Raw genomic sequence first — 18,361 nt, 5'->3', positions numbered from 1 at the left:
ACATACAGTATCCTTTTTAAATGAGCAAAACTGCCATATCCTCATTAGGCAATAGCACCAAAACCCTGCAGTTAAAAAGCAGGGAATCATACAACTGCAAACTACTACTACTTTTTTTTTTTCTTAAGAGCCAGTGTCTCACTTTGTCACCCAGGCTAAAGTGTAGTGGTATGATATAGCTCACTACAACCTCAAGCAATCCTCCCACCTCAAACTCCCAAGTAGCTGGGACTACAGGTGTGCACCACCACACCAGCCTAATATTTGTATATATATATTTTTTGGTAGAGATGGGGTTTTACCATGTTGCCCAGGCTGGTCTCAAGTAATCTTCCCTGCTCAGCCTCCCAAACTACTGGGATTACAAGTGTGAGCCAACACTGCAAACTTTTAAAACAACTTGTAGTCTGAGAGATGACTTAAGATTTCTGATTTTTAAGTTTAAAGACAATATAAAAAAATGGATGTGCTTAGTTACAAAAAGCATACATTTACTTTCTTTCATTGATTAGAAACACAAATATAAGAAGAAAAATCATGATACGAAGTAGAGAACTATTTTGTGGAATGAATGGAGATAGTGTCAGGCTGAGTCATACCTGATAAAGTTTGATTATGTGAGGGTGGTCTAACATTTTCATTATTTGTACTTCTCGGTAGATTTTCTCAAGGTTCACTGCATCCAGCTGAGACTTATCGATTATTTTTATTGCCACCTGCATCCCAGAACACAAATAAATACAATTAGTATACAATAGTTAATATTTTCTAGTTAAGAATCCTGTCAATAAATGACATGAGACTTCACCTGTAGGTTCGTGACACTGATGATAGCTAGTTTAAATTCAACGTTCATTCATTCAACAAATATTTCTTAAACTAATACCATGTGTAAGGCAGTAGATGTTGTTTGGCTGTGTCTTTAGTGTGCTATGAAGAATAACTCGAAAACATGTTTCTCTTTCAGTACAATGGTAATGTCTTTTTACTCCTGTACAAACTGAAAAATAAAATCTTTATTTGATTAAATTAGTAGCTATGTCAACTAGTTATCATCCCACTGTAAAGTAACTATAAACAAATGATAAGCAAAGTAGAAGACAGTTCAGAAGACAGTTTCTGTTGCACTGAAATACTATTTTCCTGGAAAAGCAAGTGATCAGTTTCAAAGAATACAGACAAAAAGCTAAATATAAAATATTAAAACTCATTCCATGAAAAAATACCAATTGGATTTTCTTTTAAAATTCGAAGGGCAAAAACTAAAATGTTAGTAACTGCACTAAAATTTAACTTTGTAAAAGGAATTTTATTTCAGAAACTGTGACCTCATTCTGTTATAACTAGAGAGGAGCCCAGACAATTCCAAGGTTAATAATTTGAAGGGATTACATTTGAAGGTGAATGACTAGGTAGGCAGAAATCAACGATTACACACATTTTTTTTTTTTTGAGACGGAGTCTCGCTCTGTCACCCAGGCTGGAGTGCAGTGGCACGATCTCAGCTCACTGCAAACTCTGCCTCCCAGGTTCCTGCCTCAGCCTCCCGAGTAGCTGGGACTACAGGTGCCCACCACCACGCCCGGCTAATTTTTGTATTTTCAGTAGAGACGGGGTTTCATCGTGTTAGCCAGGATGGTCTCAATCTCCTGACCTCGTGATCCACCCGCCTCGGCCTCCCAAAGTGCTGGGATTACAGGCGTGAGCCACCACGCCCGGTGATTACACACATTTTTTTCACGCAATTAAAAAGAACTAATTTATTAAAATTAGTAGATATTTGGTTAGAAAATAAAGCATTATGATTTAAATAAATTTTTCAGATAATTGAGAATCACCCAAATTTAAGTTTTGAAAAAACTCTAAAATGTACTTCAAATTATATCAAAGGGTATTCTAAACATAATTTAGCCTTATGTTATTGTTTTGGGGTAACTTTCCTGCTGCTGCTTCTTTTTTTTAATACAGATGGTTGGTTGACCATCTGTATGTTGACCAGGCTGGTCTTGAACTCCTGGCCTCAAGCAATCCTCCCTTCTTGGCCTCCCAAAGTGCTGGGATTACAGGCGTGAGCCACCATGCCTGGCCTCAGGAAAACTTTTATTTATTTATTTATTTTTTGATACGGAGTTTCGTTCTGTGGCCCAGGCTAGAGTGCAGTGGCATGATCTTGGCTAACTGCAACCTCTGCCTCCTGGGTTCAAGTGATTCTCCTGCCTCAACCTCCCGAGTAGCTGGGATTACAGGTGTGTGCCACCATGCCTGGCTAATTTTTGTATTTTTAGTAGAGATGGGGTTTCACCATGTTTGGCCAGGTTGGTCTCGAACTCCTCACTTCAGGTGATCTGCCCACCTTAAAAGTGTTGGGATTTCAGGCATGAGCCACTGTGCCCAGCCGAGGATAACTTTTAATATCAGCAATTGCACATGCTATGATAGCTCAATGCTTCCAAAATGTATCCAATAAAATAGGATTCAGCTTGCCATTTCACATAATTCCCGCAGTCTCCTGTTCATACAATTACAGTTAACTCTGAACAACATGGGTTTAAACTGTGTGGGTTCACTGATACACAAATTTTCTTCCACCACTAACTTCTCTTCGTCCTCCTCCTCCTCAGCCTACTCAACGTGAAGATAATGAGGATGGAGACCTTTATGATGATCCACTTCACTTAATGAGTAATAAATGTATTTTCCTTGTGATTTTCTTAACATTTTCTTTTCCCTAGCTTACTTTATTGTAAGAATAAAGTATATAACACATGCAACATACAAAATATGTGTTAATGGACTGTTTCTGTTATTGGTAAGGCTTCCAGTCAACAGTATGCTATTAGTAGTTAAATTTTGGGGGAATCAGGCTAGGCGCTATGGCTCATGTCTGTAATCCCAGCACTTGGGAGGCCGAGGCAGGCTGATCATTTGAGGTCAGGAGTTTCAGACCAGCCTGGCCAACATGGTAAAACCCTGTCTCTACTAAAAACATAAAAATTAGCCAGGCCTGGTGGCGGGCGCCTGTAATCCCAGCAACCTGGGAGGCTGAGGCAGGAGAATCACTTGAACCCAGGAGGTGGAGATTGCAGTGAGCCAAGATCGTGCCATTGCACTCCAGTCTGGGTGACAGAGTGAGACTCCATCTCGAAAAAAAAAAAAATTAGGGGGGAGAGTCAGTTTTTTTCTTCTTTCTTTGTGGCTGCTCTATCCTTTGCTGTTATGTCCTAAAGCTCTACTGTAAGTTTTATTTCTCACCTTTCTCTACTTCTAACTTGCTGTCCACAGGTTGTTTCCTGATTTAAATTAATTGTAGAACGCTCCAAGCTTCCCAGGGGAAATCCGATTACTAAACATAATGTATAAAATTAAATTTATTGCCTAAGAATGAAAGCTTCTTCTCTAGGGAGTAAAGTACATAGGTTCTGTGATAGCTGTTTTCATTATGTTTGGTGGTGTTTTGATTATTACCATAATGAAAATATTCTAGATAGTAAAACTTTTCTAGGCAAGTAGAATGATCAATATTATATACTTGCTATTAGAAATATTATTGGACCACCTCAAACCTAAATACATTTAAAGAAACTCTCCTCAATGAAGAGTATGATACAATCCATTATATTTTGGGTAACTTTGGGTAACAGTTGCCAGATAAAAAGATAAGTGTATAACTGAATATCCTCAATATTCCTTAGGAAGATCACATCAAGTTTCACAGACGTGCATATTTTGAAGAAAATGTCTTATCCTACAATTTCAGGAGTGAGTCTAGATATCAGCACCCCCTGCCCCCAACAAAAAGCTTTTATAATGAGATGGGTCACAATCATCTAATAGAAAAAGATGGAGAGAAGGGATTATGGTTTTTAAAACCTCAGCATGATTCCTATCATGAGACAATTTTATACCATAAATATTTAAGTATCATATTTAATGGGATGAAAGAGTTTAGATACTAAATATCAATTAAAGCAATGTATTACCCAGAGAAATCTCCTTTTTCATACCCTTTTGGAACCTTGGCCTCAACAATGAAAAAGTGAAAAATATATGACATATATTAAAAAGTTAAAAATGTTATCTAATTAAACTTCAATAAAAAATTATAAATCTCATTTAACTTTTCTTAACAAAATTACTCAAATGATATAATTCTCACTTCAATTTTATCTTGGGTCACAGACTTTATCCATCTATGATCATAAATATATATATATGCTTATCCCATTGCTATCCCTTGTTTCTAAGGCTATTAGAGCTATTATAAGAGGATTATGCTTCTCTAAAGAAAAAGCAGAGCATGAGTTAACATGTTCCTTGTAACACGGGAAGTCTAATTGCTTTACCAAATACAACCCAAAACATATGATTCAAACTCAACAGAAGTTTATTTCTTGCTCATGTAGCAGAACTAGACGAATGAAGTTGGCAGGCATTTGAGATTCAAAGAGGCTTTAATGTCTTTAATGTGTGGCTTCCAAGGTTAACCTGAAGGTGGTCTCCATTCCAGCTAGACAGAAGGAAAAAAGAACTTTGAGGGATCCTCACAGGTGATTTTATGGGCTGGGCCTGGAAGTGGTGCCTATTATTTCTGTTCATTCTATTAGTTAGAACTCGGCATATGACCACACCTAAATGCAAGGGCAGCATAGAAACAGTCCAGCTGTAGGCCCAGAAAGAAGAGGAAACAGTAGAGTTTTCAGAGATCAGCTAGCAGTCTGCCAAACTCATCAATGTAATTTCTTAACAATGGAGCTCTCTATCAAGTACTTCCCAGAAATATGTATAATACTAACACTGGTGATGACTTTCACAACTGCATAGCACTTTTTAAGATACTTGTAGCATATTCTATCTCATTTATTTCCCAATTCTGTGAAGTAAATGAAACAAGAGGTATACTCATGAGTTGATGAAACTGAGGTTCAAATAATGTCACATAATCAACAAAGGTCTTAAAGCTCTAATGAATTAAGGAAGAAAAACCCTAGGCCTTCTAACTCCAACTTTAATCTTTCCACTATTTCAAACGGTCTAGTAATAATACATTACACAGCGTCTGTTGTGTGCCAGGAATTATGCCTGGGATATAAAAATGAATGGGGTTTCATTCCTACCCTCAAGGAATTTAATAGGTCTGTAAGAAGAAGAACACATTTTATCAACAAGAAATTTGTATTTGGGGATTTCCCCAAAGGTGCACTGAAAGTCCTTAATTTGCAAAAGGGTTGTGTCCCAATAGTTCCTTTTAAGGATTAGAATGAACTTAGATTTGTGGGAACTTCCTCTCTATATCCCTTCTCTTATTTAGTTCTGAACATAGTATAAGGGACAAAATCTGCATGGTAACAAGAAAGTAAGTCAAGAAAGGAACTCTATGAATGGAAAGATCCCCTTTTTTGGTGGTGTTCATCTCTTCAACTCTCTAATTATTATATATACATCATCTTAAAAAAACCTTCAATAAATTTATATGACAGAAAAATGAATATTCCTTCTACTAAAGGACTGAAGAAAGGTCTCCTCTATAAACTGAAGAACATTAGGACAAACTAGAATGATTATTATCAAACTAAATCCCACATAAAGTAGCAACACTGAATATGCAACTTCAAAATACTCAGGGAAATATGAATTAAAAACAAAATACCATTTTTACTTATTATGTTTATAAAGATTAAAAAATAAATAACCTGGTCAGCTAAGGTTCAATGAGATGTTTGTTTTAGATATTGTTAGTAGGAATATAAAATAGATTATAATTTTTCTGGGGAGGAATTTAGTAGTCTTTATTATGAACCTTAAAAATCATCCATTCCATGTAGCTTAAGGACTCTTCTTCTGAGAAATTATTTGAGGGAAATAATCTGAAATGATGACAAAGATTTATGTTCACTTTTTTTTTTTTTGAGACAGGGTCTCCCTCTGTTGCCTGGACTGGAATGCAGTGGTGTGATCTCAGCTCACTGCAACCTCTGCCTTCCAGGCTCAAATGATCCTGCCACCTCAGCCTCCCAAGAAGCTGGGACTACAGGTGTGCACCACCACACTGTGCTAATTTTTGTGTGTGTGTGTGTGCGTGTGTGTGTATACATATATATAAATATACACATTTGGTCAAGAAAGAGTAGGTTTCACCATGTTGCCCAGACTGGTCTTAAATTCCTAGGCTCAAGTAATCCTCCTGCCTTGGCCTCCCAAAAGTGTGGGATTACTGGTGTGAGCCACCTCACCCAGCCTTATGTGTACATATAATCAATAGAGTATTAGAAAACTGAGATATCAGTGCAGTCTCAGCATAAGGTATGAGTAGAAAAAGATGGTGATAAACTGCTTTGTACTCTTCTGTGCAATTTTTCTTCAGTGAACATGTATTACTTTTCTAATAAGAAAAAACCCAGAACAATGACATTGTTATTTATCACATATACTAATTCTCCATCTGAGAAATATTAGTTTTCATTTTCTCATTTTCAAAATTTAGAAAATGGCTATTTTGTGATTTAAATATTAAGACATATACAGAAATGTTTCTGTGAAATTTTTAAAAATACATATGAAAGCAACAACTGTCAAGTACAAATTTTATATAGGAGGACAAGGAATTAAATGTAAGAGCCGAAATGTAAAAAGTGTTAAACTGATGAATAAATGGAATTTTTTCATTTTTCAAACTGTTATCCCTGTTTTTGGTATTTTTCTTTTTTTTTAGACAGAGCCTGGCTCTGTCACTGCTGGAGTGCAGTGGTGCGATCTCAGTTCAGTGCAACCTCTGCCTTCCAGGTTCAAGTGATTCTCCTGCCTCAGCCTCCCGAGTAGCTGAGATTACAGGCGTGCACCACCATGCCAGGATAATTTTTGTATTTTTAGTAGAGATGGGGTTTCACCGTGTTGGCCATGCTGGTCTCAAGCGATCCACCTGCCTTGGCCCCCCAAAGTGCTGGGATTACAGGCGTGAGCTACCATGCTTGGCCTATCCTTTTTGATTTTAGAAAAACAACTTCTCATAAAAGAAATATTAATCTCATTTAAAGAAACCACACATACAAAAGTTGCTTTTTGATTCTATAAATCCACAGATGAAAGCCAAAAAAAGTAGCTTTTGGAGATTTTATAAAGAAGTTACACAATAAGAGCTATTCTTCTAATAACAAATAAGAAGGGATTAACATGTGTTTCTTGTCTTAGATAATATTTACTCCAGTCCTATTACTAATATACTAATTCTACACTGTCCTTCTGAAGTACCAAGTAGCATTAGCTCTATCATACCATACATTAGACCTCTGAAATTAAAAAATAAATACACCTTTCAGCTTATATAACAAATCATTGGTAGAATTACAACCTACTAGCCTATCATCCGATTGAAAAGCAAGTGTGATTGAGTGGTCTATAATGAAATAATTTCTGAAAGCAGTAAAAGTGAGTAGTAAAACAGAGAATTATCTAGCTACCCTCTCAGAATGAATAAAAAGCAGACTTTTTTTCCAATGTAAATTTGGCTTTTAAAATTATTCAAATAATACATTCTCATTAGGATTTAATTTGATGGCTGGGTATGGTGGCTTATGTCTGTAATCCCAGCACTTTGGGAGGCCAAGGTGGGAGGGCTGTTTGAGCCAAGGAGTTCAAGACCAGCTTGGGCAACATGGCAAAACCTTGTCTTTACAAAAAAATTTAAAAATTAGCCAGGCGTGGGGGTGTGCACCCACAGTCCCAGCTACTTGGATGGCTGAGGTGGGAGGATCACTTGAGCATGGGAGGATCACTTGTGCCTGGGACATGGAGGCTGCAGTGAGCTGTAATCTTGCCACTGTACTCCAGCCTGGGCGACAGAGTGAGACCCTGTCCCAACCCCCCCCAAAAAATTGATTTGACTTTTGCAATAGTGGGTAAGAAAAACAGATTGGGAGAAAGGTAAATGGTCTGATAGTTATATACCTGCAAAAATTAAACTGAGAATTTTTAAGATGATAAAAGAAGTGATTAAAAATAATCCCCTATCTTAAAAAGTATTAAATCAACAAAAAAGACAATGCAATTAAATGGGTCAAAGGACAAAAAAAATTTATAAAAGGAATGCAATCATCATATAAAACTGTACAAAGTAATCAAAGAAATGCCAATTGAAGTAACAGAAAATATAAACATTTGTCAATTAAAAAATAAAAATAGAAAAAATTTAAAAGAAGCAAAGAATATTACTTTCTGCTATCAAGCTGGCAGAGATTTAGAAAATAATGTTCCTGCAAAATATGAGTTCTTGCTAGTGAAAATTAACGGGCACTCCTTTTCTGGAGGGTAATTTGGCATCCTACGTCATAAGATAGGTAATGTACATACTCCTTGACCCAAGAATTCCATTGCTATGCAATTACACTGAGGAAATAATCAGACACATGCACAAAGATGTATGTAGAGGGATGCTCTCTGAAAAATTATTTTAGAAAGAGAGACAGCAAGAGAGAAATAGACTAAATGTTCAGTAATAGGAAATTGATTAAATAAAATATGGATAGTCAAAAATACACAAATACTATTTAACCATGCTTTACATAGTTTTCAAAGTTAGGGAAATGTTAACAACACGTTAAGTAAAAAACACAGATTATATGTATACATGACATCAATTTTATTACATACATATAAAATATATGTGAATAACTAGAAGAAGATGAACCAAATATTAACAGATATTATCTCTGGGTCTGCAGAGTAGAAGTAAGGATGTTAATTTTCTTCTTTGGGCTTTTCAACAATGTTTACAATGAAGATGCATTGACTTCTATAACTGGGGGAAACCATATAAATACTATGTTTACTTTCAAGGAGAACTTAAAATAAATTTTAGTATTGTTTCTCAGTTTAATTCATCCAATATTCATCTCTTAATCTGTTTAAAGTATTTTTAAAAAATTTTAAATGAAGTTTCTGATGGAATTTCCAAGTTTATCTTTTGATCTTCTAATATCTCAAAATGGATATATAGGCTATTTCTCTGTGAAGGATGGGAAAGTATTCTACACCAATGTTCTGAATAAAGGAAGTTTTATATAATTTATTTTGAAAAGATGGAGGTGGAAGGTAGAAGAGGTACTAGGTACACGAAAGTGGAAAGAATGATATTCTAATGAATTCTGGAATGCATTTGCCTCCAAGGAAATGAATCTGCTATCAGCAGTGGGTCATAAATCAAATGTCATCATGTGAATCCAAGAAGATAGGCTAGTTTCAGTTATTTCCAAATAATTGTTTTCTTAATTGACTGGTACTGAGATAGTATTTCCCAGAGGGTTTAAAATCAGAACACATTAAACTCTGTTAAAGTTAAAATTTCTACAGAATATAAACATTTACACAACTCTTATTTTGCATGTTTGTTCCCACTCCCAAAAAAGAGCAGATCATTTTGAACAACAGTTAGCAGAATAATTTGACAAATACTATTTGTCCGGGGTGCAAAAAGACTAGAGAAAAATTCTATGAAAGCATATATATTCCAAGACACATATAATTTTTATTTCAATACACAATTAAAGATCATACATAAGACTAGATACAAATATTAGTGATTGAGTCATTTGGTAACAAGTCCTTCTGTTGCACATAGTACAGTTCTTGAAATTTTGGAATATTTCACAGCACAAGATTAATACCAAGACTACTGAAAGGAGTCTTAAAATTTTAAAGCAAAATAGAAAATTCAAATGTATTTTTAAAATGAGTTCTCTTCAAGAAACATCATAATCAGGGTGTAATATGCCTTTTTCTTGTTTCTAACTTTGCTATAAAAATGCAATTTTAATACCTTAACAATTTTGAAAACCTTTTAAAAATCTTACATTTTAAGGTAGTAAAGAATTAGACCTAACTATAAAATCCCCAAAATGCACATGGAAGGCTTTTTAGCAAACAAATACAGTTTTCAGAATGTCCTTGTTATCAGTTTTGCATTCCAAGTTCTCTTAAGGGTAAGTAAGCAGCCTGACACCCACATGCCATTTTAATAAGGTCATTTTTAGAACCTCTTTGAAATATCTTTATGATTCCATAGACTATACATTTACACGCTCTTTAGCTAAGCAATATGAGACATATGGTGTTGAAAACTCAAGTTATCTATTATAGAAAAGGTCTGAAAATAACGAGTTATGGTTATCTCCGGGGTTGTGATTTTATGGGGAATTGTTTTCATTTATTTATAGTTTTTTTGTTTTTTTTTTTTTTTAATGAGACAGAGTCTTGCTATATTGACCAGGCTGGTCTCGAACTCCTGGCCTCAAGCAACCCATCTGCGTTGGACTCCCACTGTGCTGGGATTACAGGTGTCAGCCATGTAGCCTGGCCTCCTATTTATACTTTTAAATTTTTCAATAATAAACATGATAGATTTGGTAATAAAAATACACTACTCTTTAATGTAAAAATAATACCTTGTTACTTAGGAAATTTCCTTTTAGGACTTTACCAGCAATGCCTCCTCCCTAAAAAAAATGTAAAATGCACACTCAGTTACAGACACAAAAATATTCACTGCAAATTATTTACTATAAACAAAAACTGAAAATTACATAATATTCATTAATAAGGGAATTGTTAGGTAAAATGATATTCATCCACAAGGTAGAACACCATGCAGCTAATAAAAATGTTTTTATAAAGTTATATATATTAAGCAAAATGCCTAGGTTATAATATTAAGTAGAAAAAACAACATAATTTATACACATGTACCATGTGCTCTCATCTATGGAAAAAATGCATTTAAATAAAAAGTCTAGTGCCATAATGTTAAGAATGGGTTATTCCCACTGGTGGAGGAATTATATGTATACTTTTTTGTTCACTATACTCTTATTTTTTACATTACAGTAAGACACTACTTCTTTATTTTTCTTTCTTTTGTCCTGGGAGCAACAAGAAAGAAACTATTTCTTAAACAGAATACAAAAACATTTAAGGATACAATTGGCTTTTCTAGAATTTTACTTAAGAGACAAAAAACTAGCTACACCATTAACTAGAAGGAAAAAGTTATTTCCTAGTACTGTACAGTATTGATAAAATAAACTACTCAAGGACACTCAGTGAACAGCAAACAAGCAACCACTACTGCTTCAAAGTTTAACAGCTTACATGCTATTATTCTTTTCCCATTATGCTAATTTTATAAAATTAGCATCTCTAATTCGTAAACCACAAATGAATACTACAAAGCCTTTACAAAGTGTATTAGGAAGCTGGATTCTACCCCCACCTGTCTTCCCCTTTGGGTGCAAAATTCACATAGAGATCAAACACAATACCACTTCAGATGATGATGTAATTATATTTCATAAACAATGTTAAACTGTTTGATAGATTCGACCAAAATGAAGATCTCTTTTGTCTACTATTTTTTTTTCCTAAAAGGGAAACAGACTTGAATCTCCCAAGTTCTGTAGAAATACATCATTTGTGAGTGATATAGAACAAGAAACAGAGAAGAACCAGTTAAAAATAAAAGGGTCCAATTGCTCATTACATAGATGATTAAGTCCTAAAATTTGCCTCAGGGTCAAACTTGGGAAAAAGAACCTCTAAGTTTTAAAACACACAAACTTGTATCTATGTTAAAGCACAGTATATGAAGAAACTTTTACCGTCAATAATTGAGATATTTTGCTGATATTATTTTTATACCATATTCATTGTTCCACTATAACTACCGTAGTATATTCTGCAATGAAAACTCAATTTAAAACAAAAGTTTTTACTAAACATCTTATAGTTTTTAAGGTAGTTGTATTTATCAAAAACACACAAACATTTCTCCAGTGAATTCGAATAAGGATAAATAACTGCTGTAAAAAAACTTCATTAACAATGGAATTGTTACTCCCATGGAATACTTTAAGAAACAGTTGGGCCAGGCACGGTGGCTCCCGCCTGTAATCCCAGCACTTTGGGAGGCCGAGGCCGTGGATCACTTGTCAGGAGTTCGAAACCAGCCTGGCCAACACTGTGAAACCCCGTCTCTACTAAAAAGACACAAATTAGCGGGGCATGGTGGTGAGCGCCTGTAATCCCAGCTACTTGGGAGGCTGAGGCAGGAGAATCGCTTGAACCCGGGAGGCAGAGGTTGCAGTGAGCCGGGATCGCACCATTGCACTCCAGCCAGCCTGGGCAACAAGAGCAAGACTCTGTCTCAAAAAAAAAAAAAAAAAAAAAAATTCAGAGCAACTTTACAAGCTAGAGATCTAGAGAACTCTTCTGTTCAACGATTGCTTTGACATTTCACGTATCCCTCTCTACCTTAATATCTCCAATCACACCCACCAAATCTCCACAGGTACTCACACTCACCCATCTCAAATTCACATTCACACTATTTCTTTTTATATGTTAATAACAGCTTCTTTAGAAAAGCACAGGGAAATGGGTTCTGTGAACTAAACATTTAGCATTTAACGTAAATAATTCTACACATATATACTACACACACGATTTAGGATCGATCCTCTTTCACGATCTGACCAGTGCTTGCTTCAATTACAAATGAATGCATTGATCTCACTCTGATAGCCAAACCACGATATTACTCCATAGTGCCCCCTAGCTCTTTAAGATATATCAGTTTAAAACGGACACCATTTGAATTGTCAACCTCAAGAGAAAGTGTCAGTCACTTCACTTAAGCAGCTCTTACTGTATTAACTAAATCTGACCTGATAAATAATAGATGACTTAATTAAATCTTGCTACTAATCTCAGTAAGAGCTGAGAAAAAAATATTATGAACTGATGGATTTGGAATTCAACCCACACGATATACTATAGTTCAAAAGTTTTGTAGAACCTCTCTATAACTCACAATGTGTTTGTTTTTAGAAAGTCATTAAGCAAGGACTCATAAAACATGCATTTAGAATGCCTTCTTTTATGTAACTTTAAGGGAAATGGCATGGCATTAGGCCATGGCTCTTCAGAGGAATGGAACCAATTTCTTCATTTTAAAAAATGCTGGGATCAGATTAAACTATGCAAAGATTTAGCAATATCACTATAGTCAAGTTACCATTATCATTACAATTTAAATTGCTAACTGGTAAATCTGTGAGAATAAAATATCTGACCTTGGTCCTGATTCTAAAAGATTTGGACTGCTTCAGGATCACCAGGGGAAGGCAAAAAGTAAAGACGACAAAATGACATACACCCCTTCCTTTTGGAAATGGGATTAAGCAAAACTTCTAAGTACAACTGCAACTCCAAAAATCACTCAGGTTTGCCAGTGCCCTTCGCCTTACATAAGTCATTCTGAAAAGAAGTCCTACTTTATTCTACACTCAAACTCTAGTACATTCGTACTAACAAGGGAAAAAGCAGAATAGGACCAAAACTGGAGGGCAAACAAACAGGAAAAGGATGAAACTCCAGGAGGAACTACAATAAGGCAGAGTAGAGTACGTCAAAACCACTAGGTTTTATTCTAAAGAATGGTTTTGTTTCTACCGTTCTTCTAAGGTATTTAATTTGCACGTCTTAAAATAGAGACCCTGAGGAGAGCAGCTTGAGGCAGTGGAAGGAAGGGGGGCGGGTTAGGTAAGAACAGAGACTTGTGAGAGAATATGTGCGGTGCATTAGAATGTGCAATGAAGAGGGTGCAGGATTCACCGTCAGGAAGCAGTTGAGGGCTTTATGAGTAGAGGCAGAATCTAATATGGTTTAAAGAATGCGTATTACAGCCAGAATACACACCTGGTACAGGGACAACCCTAGACTTCTGTCCAACCCACCCACTGTGCAAGTGCAGAGATGACCATTTTAACCAGTTCTATTGTCTGGAGCATTAAATGGAAATGCCCCAGGCAAGGGATCAAGCTAGTCAGACACCAAATCAGAGACACCGTGGGCCAAAAGGAAGGAGAAGAGATGGTCAGTGGCCGTGGGGGCATTCCCAGCCACCGGGCCCCTCCTCGTCGGGCAGGGGAGGGGCACCGGGGTCACGGGGGCCGCACGATCCCCCATCCGCGGAGCCCAAGCGCAGGCGGTCCCCTCCTCGGGCCGGCGACGTCTCTCACGGCGCAGCCTGGGAACACCGAGACTTCCCCTCCCACCCCACCCCCAGCCGAAAGCAGGGAAGACGCGGAACTTGGGCTCCGGAGCGGAGGCCACAGACCAGGTCACGGCTCGGGTGGGGGGCTCTGGGCGAAATTCCGGGTGGCCACCGCGGGTGGCGTAGGGGAAAGCTAAGCCCCGGCTGGTTGCGTTTCCAGTCGGACGACACTCGGATCCGGGTGCCCGGGCCCGATCCCTTCGCTGCTCACCGACCCCCTGCACCTCCTGGGTCCTCACAGTCCCAGGCCCGCTCGCCTCCGCCAGTGAGGCGGCCTCTCGGGTCTCCCCAGTCCCACCACTGCGGCCGCCCCTCTCGGTAAGCAGCTCCTCTCCCGAACCCTCGCCTCGGACGCTCCCGCCGAGCCCCGGGCCGCACCTCCGTCTTGGTGATCCGGTGCCGCCCCAGCTTCACCACGGCGAAGTTGCCCTTGCCCAGCGTGCCCTCGATGTCGTAGAACCCCACCCGGACCGGCCCGCGCTGCAAGTGCCTCGGGCCATCCGCCATGACCATGCTGGGCCCCGCTGCTAGACACGGCGGACAGGAGCGCGGGCGGGCGAGCGGGAGCGCTGGCAGCGCGGCTTGGCTTGGGCGACGGCCGCTCAGCTTGCTCCTTCGCTCCTTCCCTCCCGCTCCGCAGGGCCCAGCCAGGCGCGCGCCGCCGCTGACGTGCGCCGACGTCAGGGGGCCGGGGCAGGGGGGCGGGGGCGGGCCCGGGCCTGGATTGGTCACCATGGCGACCGAAGCACCGCCGACGTCGGCTGCAGGAGAGTGGGGGACGGCGCGCGGGGAGGGGCGCGGGCCTGGCCGGCGCGCTCCTTCCGGGCTCATACGCCCTCCCCTCGCCCCTCCGCCTCGCCACTGCCAGGGGCGGGGTCGCCGCTCGGCCCGCTACGGTCCTCGGCCTTCCAGGCGAAGGGCAAGAGCGAGCCCTGGCGGACCGTGCGTAGGGGTGCAGAGACCTGGATGCGGCCTGCGATCTTCCCCGCCCCGGCGTTCTCCGCCCACCCGGGGTCCTTCCCGCCAAAACCTCTCACCTACAAGTACAGCGCGCCCTAAATTTGGCACCGGCAAAGAACTGTGGCTGAGCAATGTGTTGCTCACAGGCTCCTTTCTTTGTGTTTTTTTCTCTTCTCGTTGCTATATATAACAAAACCCTCCACGTTTTGATGTCTCCGAGGAGTCATTCTGACAGCAGTGCGGTCGCTGATAGACTCACAGAATGTCAATGTCAGCGCTGAAGAGATCTTGGAGATCACTTAATCCAGAGATTTGGAGCCTCATGTGAACTTCGGAGTCCGGAACCCCCTAAAACACAGGCCAGTTTTTGCTTATGTGAGCATGTCTCTGGAGAGATGGACCCGTAGCTTCTGTCAGATTCCCAAACGTGTTGGTGACCCTGAAAACGGTTAAAAATATTTCTCTAATCCAATTTTTTCCCCCAAAGGACGAAGCAGACCGCAAGGAATAAAGGGAATTGCCAAGGTCACACAGGCAATGGTAGAGGTAGGATTATAAATCACACCACGCTTCCAAATGTGACTCAAGGAAATAGGGACAGTGACACTTCAGTATTCTGAAATGTATCATGTGCCTTCATATCTTGGTTTCTAAATACCATTCTCCACCTAAAGGAGCCAGACTCCGTGGCGAGATGGCTCATTCGAAGGCAGAGACAGGGAAAGTATAAAATGCCCTTGAAAGATCCTGTGCCTTAAAGCAAGGAGATTTCTTGGCTAGGTCAAGGAAGATATGTCAAAAGAAAGATCGCTCCAAGGTGCTCCCGCCTTACCAAATCTGAGACAATTTGGGTATCAAGAATAAATAATAGGCCGGGCTTAGTGGCTCACGCCTGTAATCCCAGCACTTTGGGAGGCCGAGGTGGGCGGATCACCTGAGGTCAGGAGTTCAAGACTAGCCTGGCCAACATGGTGAAACCCCATCTCTACTAAAAATGCAAAAATAGCCAGGCGTGGTAGTGGGCGCCTATAATACCAGCTACTCGGGAGGCTGAGGCAGGGAGAATTGTTTGAACCCGGGAAGTAGAGGTTGCGGTGAGCCAAGATTGTGCCACTGCCCTCCAGCCTGGGTGACAGAGCGAGACTCTGTCTCAATAAATGAATAAATAAATAATGACAGAAATTGATTCTAACACATTGAATTTTGTAAAAGAATCGTAGACCATACTTACTTTTAAACTTTTAAATAGAAAAATAAAGGGGGGAGAAGTGAAATGACGGTGGAATGCCAACTAATATATGTTAGAAGAAATGACAATTAGCAAATCGTTTGGCAGCCATTACAGTAATAATGGATTCAGACAAGAATTATGAATAGATGTTTAAATCATTGAGTAAAATTTGCCTGGGGAACAAGATATTTGCACAGTCTTTGGATTTCTTATTCATGATAAAGGGTTAACAGAGGTACCTCTACAGTGGAGAAATCTGACAGACATTACCCTAACCAAATGATCAAAGTTAATGTCACCAATTATGTGATAAAATGACATGATGAGCCTCCTGACGTGAGCCACTGAGGTTACAATATCTCTTATGTAGTATTCCTGTCAAAAATGCATATTATGATCTAGAAACAATCAGAAAGATGCAAACTAAGAAACATTCTACCCAACAACTGACCTGTATCCTTAAAAAACATCAGTGTCATGAAAGTCAAAGAAAGACTGAGGAACCATTCTAGATTTAAGGGATTTAGAAAGGCATGGCACTAAAGGCAACATGTGATCTTGGAAGAACATGCTATAAAGGAATGTATCAGAACAACTACTGAAATTTGAATATGGATTACATATTAGATAAGATACTCTTTCAGTGTTAAAATTCTTGAATTTTATAATTGTACTGTGATTATAAGAGAGAGTATCCCTTGTTAAGAGATACACACTAAACTAGTTAGGTATGAAATTTTTGGCCAGGCGTGGTGGCTCACACCTGTAATCCCAACACTTTGGCAGGCCGAGATGGGCATATCACTTGAGGTCAGGAGTTCAAGATCAGCCTGGCCAACATGGCAAAACCCTGTCTCTACTAAAAATACAAAAATTACCCGAGTGTGGTGGCACTCGCTTGTAATCCTAGCTATTCTGGAGGCTGAGGTGGGAGAATCGCTTGAACCTGGGAGGCGGAGGTTGCAGTGAGCTGAGATCATACCACTGCGCTCCAGTCTGGATGACAGAGTGAGACTGTAACAAAAAAAAAAGCAAAAAATTCTGATATATGCAACTTACTCTCAAGTAGTTTAGCACAGATAGATAAGGCAAATGTGGCAAAATGTTAAATTGATAAAATAGGTAAAAGGGTATATGGTAGATTGTTGTACCATTCTTGCAACTTTTCTGTAGTTTTAATTTTTTAATGAAAATTAATATATTGTGTATTTATTTTATTTTAAAATTTATATATATATTTATTTTATTTTATTTATTTTTTTTTTTAGTGCAAGATGGCTTTTGGGCCCTCCACTGCTCACTGTGCTTCTGCTTTTCACTCTCCCCAAGCAATACCTTACTCTACCATGAGGTATGTTGTTTGCAAACATGAGGGGAGAAATGGGAGAAAGCTGTAAGACTGATCAGATTTCTGGATTGATAGTGTGGTATATGAGTGGTCCTCTAACTAGGTGAGAGGTATTCTAATTAGGCTAGGAACCTACATATGTATACCAGTTCAAAAATAATAACCATGTGCATTTTGCCACTTAGATGATTTCTTTTTTTTTGAGGTGGAGTCTTGCTCTGTCAGCAGGCTGGAGTGCAGTGGCATGATCTCAGCTCACTGCAAGCTCTGCCTCCCAGGTTCAAGCAATTCCCCTGCCTCAGCCTCCCAAGTAGCTGGGATTACAGGCACGCATCACCACACCCAGCTAATTTTTTGTATTTTACTAGAGACGGGGTTACACTATTTTGGCCAAGATGGTCTCGATCTCCTGACCTTGTGATCTCAAAGTGCTGGGATTACAGGCGTGAGCCACCACGCCGAGTCAGATGATTGTATTTTAATTGTTCTGGGGGTGGGTTCCTTTGGGAATCTGATGAAAAGTCACTTACCCAAGAACCAGAAAATACTCATGGAGGCCCGCTCAGTGAACAGCCTCATCCTTTAAAGTATACCTGTTGAACGGAAATGGATCATTTGAGTATTTAAATTAGATAACCAGGCCAAACACCTCCTTGCACAGTCTGGGAATAAGAATTGATTTGGGGCTGGAAAGAAGAAAAAGGAAAGACAGAGAGTACCAAAA

At 39.1% G+C, this 18,361-nt stretch overlaps 2 protein-coding genes across 13 annotated transcripts in view; one reads left to right on the top strand and one right to left on the bottom strand.

The window, feature by feature from the left end:
* The window catches only part of SIK2 (salt inducible kinase 2), a 130,269-nt gene extending 115,518 nt beyond the window's left edge, over positions 1-14,751 (bottom strand). Inside the window, exons 1-3 of one of the 2 annotated variants that reach the window (XM_015435694.4) lie at positions 14,477-14,751; positions 10,434-10,484; positions 600-716 (exon numbers count right to left, since the gene is read on the bottom strand). In XM_015435694.4, the coding sequence (XP_015291180.3) occupies positions 600-716; positions 10,434-10,484; positions 14,477-14,611 (303 nt within the window). In that variant the 5' untranslated portion in view covers positions 14,612-14,751. The remainder of the gene's footprint in view (positions 1-599; positions 717-10,433; positions 10,485-14,476) is intronic. The other variant, XM_005579602.5, reaches the window with a different exon arrangement.
* BTG4 (BTG anti-proliferation factor 4) overlaps positions 13,320-18,361 on the top strand; it is a 114,242-nt gene continuing 109,200 nt past the window's right edge. For 4 of the 11 annotated variants that reach the window (XR_012423695.1, XR_012423697.1, XR_012423693.1 and 1 more), the window contains exons 1-3: positions 13,320-14,416; positions 15,279-15,417; positions 17,558-17,640. The gene's annotated coding sequence lies outside the window, so the exon portion shown is untranslated. Of the gene's footprint in view, positions 14,417-14,851; positions 15,434-15,545; positions 15,605-17,557; positions 17,641-18,361 lie in introns of those variants that run through there. The other 7 variants (XR_012423698.1, XR_012423696.1, XR_012423692.1 and 4 more) reach the window with 5 other exon arrangements.

Source organism: Macaca fascicularis, chromosome 14 (genome assembly GCF_037993035.2).
Source record: "Macaca fascicularis isolate 582-1 chromosome 14, T2T-MFA8v1.1".
In the NCBI taxonomy this organism is placed as follows: domain Eukaryota; kingdom Metazoa; phylum Chordata; class Mammalia; order Primates; family Cercopithecidae; genus Macaca; species Macaca fascicularis.
Note: the sequence above shows the minus strand (reverse complement) of the source record. Positions and strands in the feature narration are given on the sequence as shown.